Genomic DNA, 18319 nt, shown 5'->3' on the forward strand with positions numbered 1-18319 from the left:
CCAGCTAAGAAGATCCAATTCAGTGGATTAACTCTTTCAATTCTATTGGCTTTATGTGTTGGGTAAGTAATAAAAAAATGAGGCAAAAAGTAAGGACAGAATGATCTTTGCTGAGAGATGTATTTAGAGTGAAGAATGACACACCAATATAAGTATGAGAAAACTTTTAAATTGAGTGAACACTAAAAAGTTGTATTTTCCTCGCTCCAAGTTTAGGTGGGTTGGATTTCGAAGGTTTATAATAGTTTCAAGGTTCAAAGAGTTTAGTTGAGTAGTGTTTTAGGAGGTCACCAGAGCCTCAAGGTTCAAAGAATTTAGGTGAGTGGGGTTTCAGGAGCTCACAAGAGCCTCAAAGTTCAAAGAGTACTTATAGATTATCTGCCAAGAGATCCTTACGCCGGAAGTAGGAGTTAAACCAACATTTTTGCGGGGTATGAGTCAACTTCTTATCAACCGAATCGACCTCTAATAATTGAGATGCGAAACTTGATTCTTCAATCATACAAGTCTTGTGATACTATTATTGTACTAGACAAATCACTTATCATAATCGAATTGTTAGGTTGTAGTTTATTACTTTTATAGATTATCCATTGATCTTTCATTCATTTGTTTCTGTTATAAATCCCATAATTAGTGGTCATACAATAAAAACTATACTTTGGAGAAGCAACACACAATTCATGTTTTCTTTTATATAGTAATATAGTATATATCATATAATATAATAATCCAATTTATACTTTTGGAAGCAACTTCTTGTTTTCTTCTTGATAATAATGTTGTGACGTGGCGCCACGTGGGGACATGGCCAGCATGATATTGATATATTTAATTGGACTGTAGTACTATATAATAAAAATGAAAATGATATATAGTTCCATTTATTAAGTAACTCGTGAACACAGAGATATTGCAGTTGGAGTGGAGGATCATCATCATCATCAATTCATCATGGCTTTCAATTATACTACTCAGGTCAGAAAATCTCTTTCATTATCTTCTTCTTTATCTCTAATTAGTGATGTTAATTAACATTAGACCATAGTATAGTATGTATATATAGATAAAACTAATTAGTTACTGCTATGGTAACAATTCTATTGATTATTAAGCTTTAAAAGAAGGTAAAGGAACCATGAAAAAGAGAGCAAGTGGTATTGTTTATGTTCTAGTGTTCTTGTTTCAGCAATATTAGACCTTCAAGTTTTTTACTTCAATCATGTTCTTGTTTGAATAATGTATATTTTCTTTTTATTTTTTAATAATAGTTTATCTTCTAGGAACTACTTCAATATCTGCCCAAAAAAGTCACGTGTGTTAGGAATTGTGGATAAGACTAAGTCCTCAATAATGTTAGTGGTACAAATTTTATTATTTTTAGATAATAAATAGAAATAATAGCAATTGACAGTGACTCATATGGTGTAGGGTATACCCCTTCTAGGGTATACTCCTTGGAGTATAAGGATGATAAAGGAAATTGTACTATAGATATCCTGGGCAAAATTACTTTTGTAGTCCATTAACTTAATTTTAAATGACAATTTAGATCTTTATCTTTTTTTAACGTCATTTTAATAATTTTTTTATGTTCGAATATGAATTTTAAGTTTCAAATTCATAATTTTTTATTTTCTCTAAGCGCTTTCAATTCATAAATATATATTATGCCCCAAAAGAAAACTATAGATTTGAAGATTAAAAAACCATATGCAAACATGGAAAATGACTAGAATGATGTAAAACGAAGATAAGGACTAAATTGTTATATGAAATTAAGGGACTATAGGAGTAATTTTGCCGTAGTGTAATACATGAAAAAAAATTAACATCCAAATAATTATGCCAAATGTTGAACCTATCTTGACATCCACAACATCTGTTTAATTAGTGTAATAATAATGACATTTAAATTTTCATGCCTCATAAATTTCTTTTTAAGGACAAATGCCTGATACTGTAGCTAGAATTATATCTTAACTCGTTTACCTTGACCATTAAGTCAACCTTATAACTCTTATACATTAATTTTTATTCATTAAATTAGTTAAGGTTTCATTTTGTTGGATATTTCAGCAAAAGAAGAGAGAATGGTAGTAAATTTTGTATATGCTAAAAACAGCTTGTGCTATAAGTTATATGTGTTGTCTTATTTCTACTTCAATGGAACAAACTTTCACTCTCTAACTATTTGTGTAGGAGCAAAAGAAAACTGTAGACCAATCCATGTTACTGTGCTGCAAGTTCTTTATCTCGGAAGGACGTAACATTGCTACTCTTGATGCAATTGAACGAGCTGCTAGGTCGAATCTAGAAACTGTCATTGTGAACAAATTTCATGATAGAACTTACAACAGGGCAAGGTACAACCTCGTATCGTATGTTTTGCATGACTGCACAGGAAATGCCATATACAGCCCCCTGCAACAAACTGTTGTGGCCATGGCTGAGGCTGCATTCAATGCTATCAACCTTGAATTTCATGACGGGGCTCACCCTCGCTTAGGAGCAGTTGATGACATTGTTTTCCATCCACTTGCTTGTGCATCATTGGACGATGCAGCGTGGTTGGCGAAATCTGTGGCAGCGGATATTGGCAACCAATTCAATGGTAAGTCTTAAAGGACTTAATTCATGAAATGTAATACATCGATGCATCAATGTTTTACACTTACACTGAATTGTTTGTAATCTGTGAATATGCAGTACCTGTATTTCTTTATGCTGCTGCACACCCAACAGGGAAACAACTCGATGCAATAAGGCGAGAACTCGGATATTACCGGCCTAATTCCATTGGAAACCAATGGGCAGGGTGGACTATGCCTGATATTCTACCTCAAACACCAGATGAAGGGCCTATTGTTGTTACAAGATCAAGAGGCATTTCAATGATTGGTGCACAATCTTGGGTCACGCTCTACAACATACCACTATTGTCGACCGATGTATCAGCAGCAAGAAGGATTGCAAGGAAGGTTAGTGCTCGTGGTGGAGGGCTTCCTACGGTGCAGACACTCGGGATTGTTTGTGAGGATTCGACTGAAATAGCTTGCATGTTGTTGGAGCCTAATCGGATTGGAGCTGATAGGGTGCAGAATTTGGTTGAGATATTGGCAGCACAAGAAGGATTAGATGTAGAAAAAGGATACTATACTGACTTATCTCCGGAAATGATAGTAGAACAGTACATGAACCTGATCTCTGCTAAAAAATCATCACCATAACAGCGAAGGTATCATTGAAGTAACTTGTATTTTGTTGGATCCAAAGAATGTTGGTGGTGAAAGAGTACAACAAGAATTTGAGAACCTTGCAAGGGAAGAAAGTATTTCTATGGAGAAGGGGATACTACACAGATTTTTCACAGGAAGAAATTGTTAAAAGTTACATAAACTGCTTGAAGAGAGAATTTGATGTGGAAAAATTACTTTTTGCCATCCGGTGAATTTTCATTCCAATGTCAAATTGGCCTTAATTTATATACACCGTCAGTATAACTTTTTACATTCGCAATCGTTCATCATGTTTGATCATCAAGAATATTTGACTTCTATGCTAATTATTTCTAAAAGGAAAATGTTAAACAGTGTCCCTGGGGCATTGATTAAGCATGTTAAAATAGAAATTCTGTCTCAAAATGCGTGCATTCAATGCCTCAAAAGTACAAAAAGTTGTCTTTTCAATATAAATTTTATTTTTTGTTTCCTTTTTAGGTATGCTTAACAAGTGCCCCGGGGACACTGTTTAGCATGACCCTTTCTAAAATCATATACATGATTGGTTGTAATGTTCCGACGGTGTAGATGTCACAACCATTGATATATTAGGCATATTGTTCTCCACTAAACATGTTTGATCATCAAGAATATTAGGCATATTGCTTAACATTTTTATATAAACTAACCAAACATCATCTATTTAATTATATGTTATTGTATGTTGTTTTCCCCCATTGATCATCTTTATCCAGCTCAACATGGCAAACTTTATCCCATAGACAAAATTAGGTCTGCTATGCAAAACCAAATCAGTCATCATCAATAAATAACCAAAGAAACTTCTGATCTTATTTAACAGTTTAGGTGATTGTGCCTAGGAGCATTGCTGGTTTGGCAATTGATTTTTGTTTTTTGTTTGTTTATCAAAGATTGAATAGTGCAGTGATTGGTATAAGTTTGTATTGTTATAGGTTTAATTTGTGTTAATTAAAATAAGCATAACCAGCTAAAAAAATCCAATTCAGTGGATTAACCCTCTCAATTCTGTGGGCTTACGTGATGAGTAAGTAATAAAATCATATGAAAAAAGTAAAATGGAAACAAACTTTTTTAAGCGTTTATTGATCAGGAACACAATGTATGTATTATTAAATACAGTACAATTTTGTTGTTCCACACGTTATGAAAAAGTTATATTTTTAATAAGAACTTTAAAATGATGGATGACAGGTGAATTTAGAAATGGAAAACTTTTAAATTTAGTGAACACTTATAAAAAGAAAATTATATTTACCTCGCTTCACTATCTTAGTTATGACTGTACCATCAATATCTGTTCCAAGTGGCAAGTGTTTTAGACTCATTAATTAGGTGGTTAGAGATTTGATTTCTGATTTCTGTATAGAAAGAATTCCGTTAGGAGGAGAGAACACATATCGTGTCTCATATGTTCTCCGACAGAGATTAGGTCAAAAGTTCGTACTTATATTACGATAAAAATAAAGCTGTGACTGTGAAGACAGTTGATGTGTTGGATTGGATGTTAATTTGAGCCAGTAATACAATAGAGGTTTTAGAGAAACAACATAGTACCTTGTTGTTTTTTTGAGGATAATGGAATGACGTGGCACCACGTGGAGACAAAATTGGGTGGATGATAGTAATGTACTAGTATGTACTATAAAGTTGATAGTTCCATATAATATACTCCCAACCTTGGACACGAGTTCTAACATTTCAAGTTAGTTTATAAATTCATACCTTGTGAACACATGTTTGCAGCTGGAGTGAAGGATCATCGTCATGGCTTTCAATTATACTACTACCAGGGTCAGAAAATTTCTTATCTGTCTCTTACTCTGATTAGTGTGATGTTAAGAATAGACCATAGTTTATGTTGATGATGATACTAGTTTGATTAATTAACTGATTAAGCGCATATATATGTGGTAAAATCTGCATAATGTTCTTCTTAATTGTTCCACTTCCTTTATTGTTTTGAAAATTGTTTACCAAATACAAAGAGAAAATGGAAAGGAACCAGGAAAGGAGAAAAAATTGGGTAGCAGCAGGTGGTATTAGATTATTAGTGTTCTTGTTTTAGATTAGGAATATAATGCTAAAACAGTAAGATTGTATCATAATAAAAGTATTATAATGTTAAAATTAGGCTAAATTGCACTTTCGACCCCCTAATTTTCACAAACTTGCGATTTTGGCCCCCTAACTTTCATAATAACACTTTTGGCCTCCTAACTTATCCCATTTTGTAAAAGGTCGGCCCCCACTAATTTTGACCAAGTCAGCGCATACGTGAACAGTGACTTATACGCCACGTCAGCAAGTAAACACACACGTGGACATCGACTCATATGACATGTTGTTGTGGCATGTAAGTCACTGTGTGTTGACTTGGTCAAAATCAGTGGGGTCAGTCATTTGCAAAATGGGCTAAAGTTAGGGGGTCAAAAGTGCTATTATGAAATTTAAGGGGTCAAAAATGCAATTTAGCCTTAAAACTACTAAATGGTTAGGTTTGTAGTGTTACAAGTGTAGTAAATTGAACTGAAATTAACCATTGATCCTAAATCTTTTTCTTAAAATAAATAAAGACTAATTTTCCACTTTCTTTTCAATAAACCTCCAAGTTTTTCTTTAGGTTTTTGCTTCAATCATGTTCTTGTTTGAATAATGTATATATTTATTTTTTAATTTATCCTCTAGAAACTAGTACTTGAATACTACTGGATAACTTAATCTTATTTATTCTTCAATGACACAAAATTTCACTCCTTTACTATTCTGTGTAGGAGCAAAAGAAAACGGTAGACCAGTCCATGTTACTGTGTTGCAAATTCTTTATCTCGGAAGGACGTAACATTGCTACTCTTGATGCAGTTGAACGAGTCGCGAGATCGAACCCAGAGACTGTTATTGTGCACAAATTTCATGATAGAACCTACAATCGAGCAAGGTATAGTCTTGTGTCGTATGTTTTGCATGACTGCACAGGAAATGCTATATACAGCCCCCTGCAACAAACAGTGGTGGCCATGGCTGAGGCTGCATTCAATGCCATCAACCTTGAATTGCATGAAGGAGCTCACCCCCGTTTAGGCGCAGTTGATGACATTGTTTTCCACCCACTTGCTTGTGCATCGCTGGATGACGCAGCGTGGTTGGCAAAAGCTGTGGCAGCAGACTTTGCTAACCAATTCAATGGTAATTCACAAAGAACTTAATTCATAGAATGTAATACATCGGTGCATCATCAATGTTTTTATTGCATATATGTAGGTAGTTCTTCCTACATAGGGTAACGGAGATAGTCTGATTGAAAACTTCGTACCTATAACATTGGTTACCTAAATAGAACAATCAAATCCAACAAATTTAAGGACATCATAATCGACGAAATGCAGTAGAATTTCATCAGTTTTTCTTTTGACACTTAACAGCACTTTTGTTTATGTGAAAATGCAGTACCTGTATTTCTCTATGCTGCTGCACATCCAACAGGGAAACAACTCGACACAATAAGGCGCAAGCTTGGATTCTACCGGCCTAATTTCATGGGAAACCAATGGGCAGGGTGGACTATGCCTGATATCCTACCTCAAACACCAGACAAAGGGCCTATTGCTGTTTCAAGAGCCAAAGGCATCTCAATGATCGGTGCGCGTCCTTGGGTCACACTCTACAACATACCAATCTTGTCAACCGATGTATCAGCAGCAAGAAGGATTGCAAGGAAGGTCAGTGCTCGTGGTGGTGGACTTCCTGCGGTGCAAACACTCAGGATTGTTTGTGAGGATTTCAATGAAATAGCTTGCATGTTGCTGGAGCCTAATCGAGTTGGAGCTGATAGGGTGCAGAATTTGGTTGAAATGTTGGCAGCACAAGAAGGATTGGATGTAGAAAAAGGATACTTCACTGACTTATCTCCAGAAATGATAATAGAACAGTACATGAACCTAATCTCTACTAAAAAATCATCACCATAGCTAGTTGATGAACAATCAAAATCCAACTAGTTATTAATTGGCATTGCTATAATTGAGTAAATAAAAATAAGTTGTAATTGCCTAAATGGTTAGATGTAAAATTGAATCAAGTACTTCAAAATTGTTGTTGTGTGTTCACCTAACTTTGAAAATGGAGTATTAACTTAGTGCAGATCATTAATGTATTACTTACTATAAGCACACTTATGTACAATGCTTGAGATAAAAGATAAGAAAATGGAATCAATACAAACAAAAGTGCATGCACATTAATAATCTCCACCGTTAGATTAAGATCAGACGGCCAAAATCAACTATTGTGGTACACTGTTACAACGTGTAATCCGAATCCTCTCACTATAGGGCCCCAAATTTCGCCTGCAGACCAATGCACAGTTGAGAAATGGGAACTAAAGTGCTACTACTACACTAATATTGATTGCATAACTATGTATAGTTGAGACCAAAAATGTTGCGGACTGAAATAATTGCTAGATAAGTATTAGTATATACTAGACGATTACCCGTGCGATGCTTATGCATTGTTTTATACTATAACGTCAAAAAATTATTTGTATAGGTAGTAAATTGATTATTAGCAAAAATATTAACTATTTTGAACCAAAAATAATAAAATACACAAAATAATAAAATGAAAAAAAATTAAAATGAATAGTAACTCAAAATAATAATAATAATAATAATAATAATAATAATAATAATAATAATAATAATAATAATAATAACAACAATTAGTCCACACTCATTAAATTAATTAATATAAGTGGGTGATGTGGCTAAATGAAAGGTTTTCATTGATTTAAGTGAGTGATGTGGATTAGGGTTTAGATAGTCAATTGGACAACTATCTAGGATTTATATATATACTAGACTCTTACCCGTGCGATGCACGGGTTTTATGCGCTATTTTATACTATAAAATAATTTGCAAAAACATTTATTAAATTTTATCTTATCTATTTTTTTTTACTAACATTAGTAAGTAGTTCCGACAATCGACCAACATTTTATATACATAAAAATTGGACAAAAGATTATTAGAAAAACATTAACTATTTTGAATAAAATACACAAAATAATAAAATTAACAAAAAAATTAAAATAATAACAACCCAAAATAATAATAATAATAATTATTATAATTAGTACCACACATTAAATGCATGTAAGTGGATGATGTGGCTAAATGGAAGATTTTCATTGGTTTGTGAATTAGGGTTTAGATAGACAATTGGACAACTATCTAGGATTTATATATATAGATAGAAAGATATACTTATATAGTACATGTGATCTATTTCTCAATCCACGGCTGCTTTGAATGCTAATCATTGGTTCAATAAGATAGTATTGTTTTTCTTCATTGTAAATTTATATATTTTTTTGTTGGCAATTGTTTCGATCTGAACTTAAATTCACATCTTCGAGAGATTGTCCGCTTTGGATTTAATCCGCCACGATTTTATCCTTTGTAGAAAATGAGCCTCGGTGGTTTGAAAGGTGTGGGTGTTGTATATAAACTACCCTTAGACTCGATTACAAAGGGATGTGGCACTAATTTGGTGTCTCCTGAACAGTAGCCCCCCCCCCGTCAAGGCTAAGGAGCTAAAGGGTGTCGACCCTTCCGATCCGACCTTAAGTCCACATCTTCGAGAGATTGTCCGCTTTGAGTATTAACTTGTCACAGTTTTGTCCTTCGTAGAAAAGGCGTCCCGGTGGTTTGAAAGATGTGAGCGTTGTATCTAAACTACCCTTAGTCTCGATTACCAAGCGATATAAGACAATTTTAGTATATCTAGAACAACAATATATCCGACTAATTGGTTTCTTTTTAATTTAGGGGTGTCAGTTTTGCAATAATATCAAAATTGATACACCTAAATGGCTAAATTATAAATGAGGATTTTGTATTACGAAAAAAAAAAACTATAGATTTTGAACATTTAAATTTAGGTGTAATACTTATTTATCTTATTTATCATTTTATTAGATTTATATATACTTTAATTTATATTTAAAATAAGATAATATTGGAATTTATAATGAAAGATTTGTTTAGAATTTTTAGGATATCTCTTTAGAATTTTTAGGATTAATTTGTTATTTTTAAAGATATGATTTAGATGTTTGTCAAAAAAAAAAAGATATGATTTAGATTTAAAAAAAAGATATAATTTAAAAGTTTGTTATTTTTGTAACTCTATATATAGAGTGATCAGAAAGTAGGGTTTCATATTCATACAAAACACACATCAAGCAAGCATCAACAATGCCGAAGAACAAAGGAAAGGGAGGAAAGAATCGCAAGAGAGGAAAGAACGAAGCCGATGACGAGAAACGCGAACTCGTATTCAAAGAAGATGGTCAAGAATATGCTCAGGTTCTTCGTATGCTTGGTAACGGTCGATGTGAAGCAATGTGTCTGGACAATAACGGAACCAAACGACTCTGTCATATCCGTGGTAAGTTGCACAAAAAAGTTTGGATTGCTTCCGGCGATATAATTCTCGTCGGTCTCCGTGATTATCAAGATGATAAGGCTGATGTTATTCTGAAATTCATGCCTGATGAAGCTAGGCTTCTTAAGGCTTATGGTGAGCTTCCTGATAATATGAAACTTTATGTCGATTGCGGTGGTGGTGCTGATGATGATGAAGAGAATGATATTGATTGCATTGAGTTTGAGAATGATGATATTGATAAGATTTAAGGGTTTAAGGGTTTTTTCTTTTTAATTGTTTTGTTTTTAGAAATTTCAATGTATATGATGATGATCATGATATGTAATGTAATGTTTAGACTTTAGAGGTTTCAATTTCATTGTTAAGATTTTTATGTTGTATCATTGAACGAAATTTAGGAATTTCGAAGATATATATTCAATTGTTTTGGAAGATGAAGATTTTTAATGTTTTGTTTTTTCTGTTTAGATATTCAATTGTCACACTATGTGTTTGTTTCTTTCTCCCGTCTTCGTGCGGTCAATAGAAGCTTAAAAGTATGGTACAATATTGTAAAATGTTACGTACACATATTTATTTGACAAAAATACAATAAATATACTTTTTTGATTTTTTTAATATTTTTTGCATGCCTTGTTTTGCGCGCTTGTGAGTGGAAAGAGAGCTGTGTTAATTTTGTGTCTCAAAATTTGTGTTTGAATAACACACCTCTACAATATTACTAGTTGCTATCATAGATATTCGTATCGCAAAAGAGTAATTATACTTCGAAATTCCTAGAAATTTAGTTAGATATTCCTATTCCTATTGGTAATGTTTGTTATTGTTTTTCTCCCTCTGTTTTTAAACTCTTGTATGTTGAGAAAAATTATTTCATATAGAAACATCATTTAATTTTCTATATCTTAAGTTTTTATGTTTTTTCTTTAAGAATATATCCGACATTCACTATTATTAGTAATAATAAATCGTAAAATTTTTAAATATGATTTCATTGATTTGGTAAATGACATTTGATTATTGTTTAGAAAATTTATAGTGATAGTACTTGGTTAGAGATGATTTGAGCCTAAGTTTTAGAATGTGATGCACTTTTTATGATGAAGCTATAGGTCCCTTATAAATAGACACTCCCCTAAGAGCACAATTATCCCTAGTAGCATTGCAATCTTTTGCCAACGTGTAGCAACTTGTCTCAGAATATTATGGATAATTGACTTTTTGTGTTGTGTCCAAACTCAACCACGTTTCCAACTTGTGTTATGGTAGCTTAAAAAATTTCAGTTTAAAAATAGTTGAGTGATACTCCCTCTGTCTCAAAATATAAGCAAAAAGTGGTCAACCAAAGTGGATGTATTTGATTAAAAATTTAGTCAAATACATTCATTTTGGTTGACCACTTTTTGCTTATATTTTGGGACGGAGGGAGTATATATTAGGTGAGACTCATCTTAGAGTTTTGTATGAGTGGTATAGATATTTAAAAAATATAGTTGAGTTGTTTAAATAATTGAAAAGTATAACATATTAGGTTGGGGCCTATTTATACCACGAACATGAGTGGTATGAATGTGGGTTTTCTTAACTACCATTGTCATAATATCTCCTCATGCGCGTCGAAACAATTTGCTCCACTCTATTCTCACGAGGTGTCCCATGTGTGATATAATGCAAGACCTATCTCTTTAGCTATGACTTATTCATACTTTCTATCCGTTAAGACCAAGCTATCTGCATCATGGGATAGGCGTTTAGGCATTCTAGGTTCCGAATGATCATGATGGATTGAGCTCGATTTAGATCTTGCCTAGTCCATATATAGTTTTATGTGCTCATATTTTTCCGTACCTATCTCCCCTTAAGCGTGATTGAGTCTCCCCCTTATATGGTTAGATAGGCGGATCAAGCCCTTTTAAGGATTCAACACATATTTGGGTTCGTGATAATTTAGAAGATCGATAGAATGAGTCTGTTTCCTGAGGCTAAAAAATTTGATTTTGGAAGAGAAAGTAATATAATTATGTTTTTTGAAACAAAACACCACATGTATCATATAAATATTTACATTACAATGAGACTTCTTTTTACCTCTGTCTTTTCATCTCTCAACCTCGACTATTTTCAAGTTCTTCATCTCTCTTCAACTTGTATTTTTTTTTTAAAAAAATAAGACTTTACCAAATAGTAGAATCTATCTCAATGCAACTCTCTTTGATGAGTGAAAGGGTTTGTTTGGGCATTGCAACAATAACTACAAATTGGTGGTACTACTATAGTACACCTCCCCCATCAATCAACAATCAATCAAATAAAAAACCTACTGAATCACTGTTTCTTTTTTTTTTGGTAGAGTCTGAATCACTGTTTCTAATGTGATAGGAAACCAAACTCATTTTGCAAAGAATCTTTACTCCCCTCTTTTTCTTTTTACTCCCTCAATACCTAATTATACGGTACGTTTAAACAAAATTGTCTCTAAAAGACCCTCAATAAATTTATAAATACATTTATTATTCTTTTTTACGCTATTAACTAATCACAACCATATACTTTTGTCAGATGCATCATTCCACTTGCCTTCACTTTTTTAATATTGATCCGTGTGTTTAATCCATTTAGTTAACTGTTAACTCCAAAGTCCCTTCCTTTAATATAAAGTAAAACAAGAATTATATTTAACTTGATTTTTTTTAGTACAAAAAGGGGGACTTAAATTATTTTTTTTACTTTCGCCGTCCCAAAACAAATGATCTAGTTGATCCATCTTCACGTTCGCCAATGCATAACTTTAATCTTTAGTATATTAAATTATCTATTAAAAACTATAAAAATTATATATTTTGAAAATGTTCATCGAGACAAATCAGACAACATCTCATATGCTAATATTTGCATATAAATATTAGTAGAAAAATACAGTCAAAGGAGGTCCTATGAATAGTAAACAAAATAAAAAATAGGTCATTTATTTTGGGACGGAGGGAGTACTATACTTAAAATTGTTTGTTATTGCCAAAATAAATTGTTCGTTAATTTATACTACATCCGTTCAGTCGGATTTATCGTTCCTATTTAACTGTCATTTAGATATTTTAAGGGTATGATCCGTCAATTATTCTTATATTTTTCAATAAAACTAATTATTTCTATAAATTGCAAAAATACATTTTATTAATTTAGTGTTATTATTCTGAATAAACACTTAATTATTTAAAGGGAGGTAGTATTTATTAAACAATGAGTAATATACTTTTTTACTAGTATTTTTATTTACTGATTTTTAAAATTACATAAAAATTATTTAAAATATTATACAACATAAATATAAATAATTATTTAAAATTGAATAAAAAAGTTGATCTATATATGTACACACATATGTTAATACCCATTTTGGTCATTTACACACTCAAAAACAATTTTGACACAAAAACTCAAACAACATTTTTATGCAAAATCACTTACATTGTCAAGGTATCCAAACAGAAATCATTTTACATTCAATTCACTTTTACTCAAACTCAGTTCTCCCAAAATAATTAAATCAAACTCAATTATTTTCGCCGCTAAACCAAACATACACCGTACTCTCACATTAAACCCCACAAAAAATTTACACTTAAACAAAATTAATATCAAATTCCAATAAATTTATTACTTCAATCACTTGGGGTAACCTCTTTCCCAAGAACAGTGGCACAGTCCAAGTTCAACTTCCTAGTAAAATAAAATTAAAAAAAACAACCATCTAAAACTTCGACCTCTCCCATGATGATGAGTGAAGTTCTTCCTATAATAAACAAACAAACAAACAAAAACAACCTACTCATATCTCTCTCTCTCTCTCTCTCTCTCTCTCTCTCTCTACTGTCATCATGCAAATAGCACCTCCCCTACGCCTTTAACCACTCTTCACTTCACAATCACTTCATCTCTCTCTCTCTCTCTCTCTCTCTCTCTCTGTCTCTCTCTCTATGCCAGATCTCTCTGAAAAAACCTCGGGGAAACCGTGTTGTTTTGGATTTCCTCATCTCTTCCCTAGTGGCTAGATTTTTTCAAAATCTCCATCATTTCAAAGATATCCTCTGTAGTACTTTTATTTCAGATTTTTTTCGTCGCGTATCTCGCTGACCCATTACCTAATTTTCCTTCTTCTTGCTAAAAATAGAGTCTTTTTCACACAAAATGGCAAACGGATTGGAAAAAGAAAGTGGGTTCACAATGTTCAGTGATGATGAGCTAAAGGATGTTAATGGGGTGAAGAAAGTTGGAGATTTTGTTGAAGTAATGTGTGGTTGTACTAGTCATAGATATGGTGATGCTGTTGGAAAGCTTAGGATTTTTGTTAATGGTTATCTTGAAATCACTTGTGAATGTACACCTGGTTGTGAAGAAGGTCTTTTTCTATCTCTCTAATAAAAATGTACTTTTATGTTTTTTCCTATGTGGGTATCTTTGTTTTGTTTCATTTTTACCTTTGACACGTGTCATTGTATGCTATGTTTATGATGAACTCTTTTGTGATGTTGTTTTGTTTCATGGTTAAAGTGTATGTTGATTTGTCTCAGTTAAAATTTTGATTTCATGTTCTTAGACCAGTATGAAGTGGTTCTTGTTATGCAAATGTATAAAGTTATGTATGTTGATATGTTAATTAGTCTTTCTTTTAGAATAGTTAGAGTGGAATCTTATTGGAGTTTTTTTTGTTACAATCTTATTGGTGTTTATACATGACTTGTTTCTCCATCAACAAGAACTTTTCAGTTATTGAATGAAATAAGCTTTCTTCTTTTTTGATTTGTTAAAAAGTCAACGAAATCTGTTTGGCTGAGTAAGAAGAATGGGAGTTCTAACTTTTAAGATTCATTCTCTTCTTTGACTTTACTTACTTTTAAGATGCATGTGTTTGTGAAATGAGATATTTGTGATTGCAATTAATTTGGGATTAATCTTCTTAAATATATACCATGCATGTGTAAACTTGTTTCATGCATACATTATCTACATGTGTAGTTATGCTTCAAACAGATAAAGTTTCATTGGAAGTCTTATTTTTCCTTGCTACATTTTTGCATACTAGCACCACATGAACTTAGGTAATTGCTTCAACTACTTTTGTAGGATATAATTGCTTATCAAAAAAAAAACTTTTGTAGGATATAGTTGTTCTTGATCAGTTGAATGTAATGATTATTGCTTTAAGTACTAATACTATTGCATGTTGTCTACAGATTATAATTATTTTTCATTCAACAAGTATTTATTGATACCTATGGAGGTATCTTAAGTCTGTTAATAGAAATTTTTATGTCTTATATCTCTAATTCTTACAATGTGACTGCATGTTCCATATAATTCCCTTTATATGTTGTTTTGTTCTGTTTATTTTTGCTTTAGTTCAAGTTCAATTCTTTTGCCAACTGAATGCATAATCTAATCTTACCTTATTTAATGATGTTTAACTGATAGACAAATTGACTCCTGCTGCATTCGAGAAACACTCTGGAAGAGAGACAGCTAGGAAATGGAAGAACAATATATGGGTAATAGTTAATGGTGAGAAGGTTCCATTGTATAAAACAGTTCTGCTCAAATACTACAACCAAGCATTAAAAACAGCCAATGGATCCCACAAATCCCAAAATGGGCAGGTGTGCCACCGTGACGAGTTTATCCGCTGTACTAGATGTAACAAAGAGCGTAGGTTCCGCTTGAGAACCAAAGAGGATTGCCGCCTTCACCATGATGCTTTGGCTGATCCAAATTGGAAATGTTCTGATCTTCCATATGACAAGTATGTTATGAATTAATTAATTTTTGTTTGAGCTGTTAACATTATGTATTTGAAGCCGATGGTTTATGGCCACTTTCGAAGTTATTTTAGTATCTTACATCACACTGTATTAACACTGACTATAATTATAGTACTATTATAACAGTACATTTATATCACTATATCATTTTCAATTTAAACTTCTGAGGTGAATTCATGTCTACATTACATATGCGCGAATTTATTGTTTTGAGTCTTTTGACAATGCCAATTTGGGGGATGCTCGTCTTTTCGAAGTTATTATATAATTATTTGCATTGGTTGCTGCATAAATGATGTTCCAATCTTGGTCCTGGCTTTTTTTTTGGTATACTGGTCCTGGCTTTTAATAAGGTTAAGAGTTTATTTAGTTACATTACGTTGTCTCGCTATGCATGGCTGATTTAAATAGGCATGGTAGTTTTGGTCCTGAAAAGACCTCGTCAGATACATTGCCTATTTTGTTGTCCAAATTTGTCTAGGTGTTTCACTTTACATAGTTATTGCTGTGGCGATTAGTCGTATAGAAAGCCTTGTGTGTATGGTTCATTACATTTTGAGTCCTAAATGGTAAAAATCGATTCAATATATTTTTTGTATAAAAGATTCAACTTTTGGACATAATCCATTGCTCCTTGATAGATTCAGTTTTATTTATGAAACATCAATAGAATTTGCACTTTCAATCTTTTTACAATATTCATTGTTTATGCATTTCATAATCGGTAGTAACTGTTTCCTATATGTCAGAATTACATGTGACGATGAAGAAGAAAGAGGTAGTCGCAGAGTTTACAGAGGATGCACTCGTTCTCCGGCATGCAAAGGTTGCACTTCTTGTGTGTGCTTCGGGTGTGACATATGCCGTTTTTCGGACTGCACTTGCCAGACTTGTACTGACTTTACAAGGAATGCCAATGCCAAAGCTTGAGTTCAAATCATGTTCCTAAATGCTGACTTTTTTTAGTACCCTTTTATAAGTTTATTCATATGGACTGAATTGCCAGTCCTATTTAAGTTTTCTAATGTACTGGATTATTAATTTATTTCAATTAAAAAATGACCTCTTTCTAATCACATCATCAAATGTAAGTTATCTATATAAAAAAAATTGTTCTCTTGAACTAACATGATTCAACATGTAATCTCTCTCTTTGTAGATAGAGATTAATTTTGAGACACTTATTGTATGTTTGGTTGTGCGTTTGATCAATGGAGTCTCGTGTTTAGGAACCTTTTTGCTGTGGAAACATGAAGCTATTAATGGTAGCTTATAAAAAATGCATTTTATTGCATCTTGAACGCAAAAACAAAGACAGGCTCAGATAAATAACAATGATTGAACATGATAAGACATAAGTAAATTACATTTTGGAATGTTTATTATACATGATAAAAAATTTGCTGGGAAGTTGCACAAGTTACTGCTCTAACCAGTTGATGAGCTCAGAAAACCATGCACAACCAACAGTAAATTACATTTTGGAATGCTGCATGGTTGGATGTTCAGTTCAGAACCTTACAAGCCCGATTATATGTTAATCCTCCATGAAATTGATTTCTTATAGAGTAAACTATAAATTTCTCCTCTTAAGAATAAATGAATAAAATTTGATATAAGTTAACCATGTTTTTAAAATATTCATAATATCGTAGGCCTATAATTTTTGCTATCATCCTATGGATTTCAAGATGAAGTTCTTGTGGTAAAGATGAGACATAAGTATTTTTGAGACTAGGGTCGTGTTAAACCCGTTGAGAACATAGTATCACGGAGACATTCTTTGATAATGTCAGGGTATTTATCGACCAAAACTAAGAAACTTGAGGTGGCAAACTGAGTTGTATAGATTTGATGCATTGAAGTAACTCAATAGCAGTCAAAAGAAAAAATTTGTTTGATGCAAAAAAATAATAAAAGGTAAAAGTGAGTTACCTTTTGTTGTTGGTTAAAGGTTGCATTTTTATTTATTTATATCATTGGAGTAAAATGTATACAAACTGTATAATATGTCATAGCATTGTAGAGATCATTTGATAATAGTGTATGAAACTGAAAATATGTTTTTTTTTTTAAATAAAAACATTGGAGGTGCACTAAGGTAACTTAAACATTGCAGAGACCATTTAAGGGTATGTTAATTTTAACAAATGATTTATATCACCCAGTATGAGCTTACACTTTTACTACTTTTTGAGAATAAATTTTTCTGTCCTATGTGTTCAATCATCTCTTTTGTGCTTCATGTAACAGCTGAAAGTCATAATAAATAACTAAATTAGAAGAAACAAATTTGAAGAGAGAGAGAGAGAGAGAGAGAGAGAGAGAGAGAGAGAGAGAGAACTTGGATAAATTAGCGAAATAAAATCAAAATGGAAAATTAAAGAGAATGAACAGGAGAAGATCCATATTCGACTTTTTCTACTTTAAAATGACGAAGTTGTTATTCTCTGTGTCATGAATGATGTACAATCTATAACAAATGTATCGATGATTATCATTATTATCTGAGCTTAAGAATTAATGCTGATTTTTTTAAAAAAAATTAATGCCTATTCATAGGCGGGTTTCATCAATGGAACAGTAAAGACTTATTCATACTATTAGTAGTGCAAATACTAAGTGTTATTAATCCTCCATAACCATAGCCAATAAACCCACTTAGTTATGAAGTAGGTGAACCATGCAAATCAAACTTTAAAAAGTTTGTACCAATAAAACTGCAAACTGTTTTGCATAAATAATTTCTTTCATAACTTTCCTTTTCACAATTCATTCCTGGTGAAGGTATTTTT

The 18319-nt window shown here is 32.4% G+C and overlaps 4 protein-coding genes across 4 annotated transcripts; all 4 read left to right on the top strand.

Moving 5' to 3' along the window:
* The first annotated feature begins 208 nt into the window (after nucleotides 1-208).
* LOC123894667 (glutamate formimidoyltransferase-like) lies at nucleotides 209-3831 on the top strand. Its single transcript, XM_045944720.1, has 4 exons — nucleotides 209-431; nucleotides 909-978; nucleotides 2203-2614; nucleotides 2710-3831. The coding sequence occupies exons 2-4, from the start codon at nucleotides 955-957 to the stop codon at nucleotides 3228-3230; spliced, it is 957 nt and encodes a 318-aa protein (XP_045800676.1). The 5' UTR covers nucleotides 209-431; nucleotides 909-954; the 3' UTR covers nucleotides 3231-3831.
* A 1105-nt stretch (nucleotides 3832-4936) lies between these two features.
* On the top strand, nucleotides 4937-7400 carry LOC123894669 (glutamate formimidoyltransferase-like). The gene is made up of 3 exons (XM_045944722.1): nucleotides 4937-5054; nucleotides 6035-6446; nucleotides 6708-7400. The coding sequence occupies exons 1-3, from the start codon at nucleotides 5028-5030 to the stop codon at nucleotides 7226-7228; spliced, it is 960 nt and encodes a 319-aa protein (XP_045800678.1). The 5' UTR covers nucleotides 4937-5027; the 3' UTR covers nucleotides 7229-7400.
* A 2118-nt stretch (nucleotides 7401-9518) lies between these two features.
* LOC123894670 (eukaryotic translation initiation factor 1A-like) lies at nucleotides 9519-9959 on the top strand. Its single transcript, XM_045944723.1, has one exon. It carries the CDS (start codon nucleotides 9519-9521, stop codon nucleotides 9957-9959), a length of 441 nt encoding a protein of 146 aa, XP_045800679.1.
* Nucleotides 9960-13550: 3591 nt separating this feature from the next.
* On the top strand, nucleotides 13551-16602 carry LOC123894671 (protein ULTRAPETALA 1-like). Its single transcript, XM_045944724.1, has 4 exons — nucleotides 13551-13798; nucleotides 13880-14107; nucleotides 15181-15505; nucleotides 16274-16602. The coding sequence occupies exons 2-4, from the start codon at nucleotides 13897-13899 to the stop codon at nucleotides 16452-16454; spliced, it is 717 nt and encodes a 238-aa protein (XP_045800680.1). The 5' UTR covers nucleotides 13551-13798; nucleotides 13880-13896; the 3' UTR covers nucleotides 16455-16602.
* The last annotated feature ends 1717 nt before the right edge of the window (nucleotides 16603-18319 follow it).

The sequence above is a fragment of the Trifolium pratense genome, linkage group LG7 (assembly GCF_020283565.1).
Source record: "Trifolium pratense cultivar HEN17-A07 linkage group LG7, ARS_RC_1.1, whole genome shotgun sequence".
NCBI classification, from domain to species: Eukaryota; Viridiplantae; Streptophyta; class Magnoliopsida; order Fabales; family Fabaceae; genus Trifolium; species Trifolium pratense.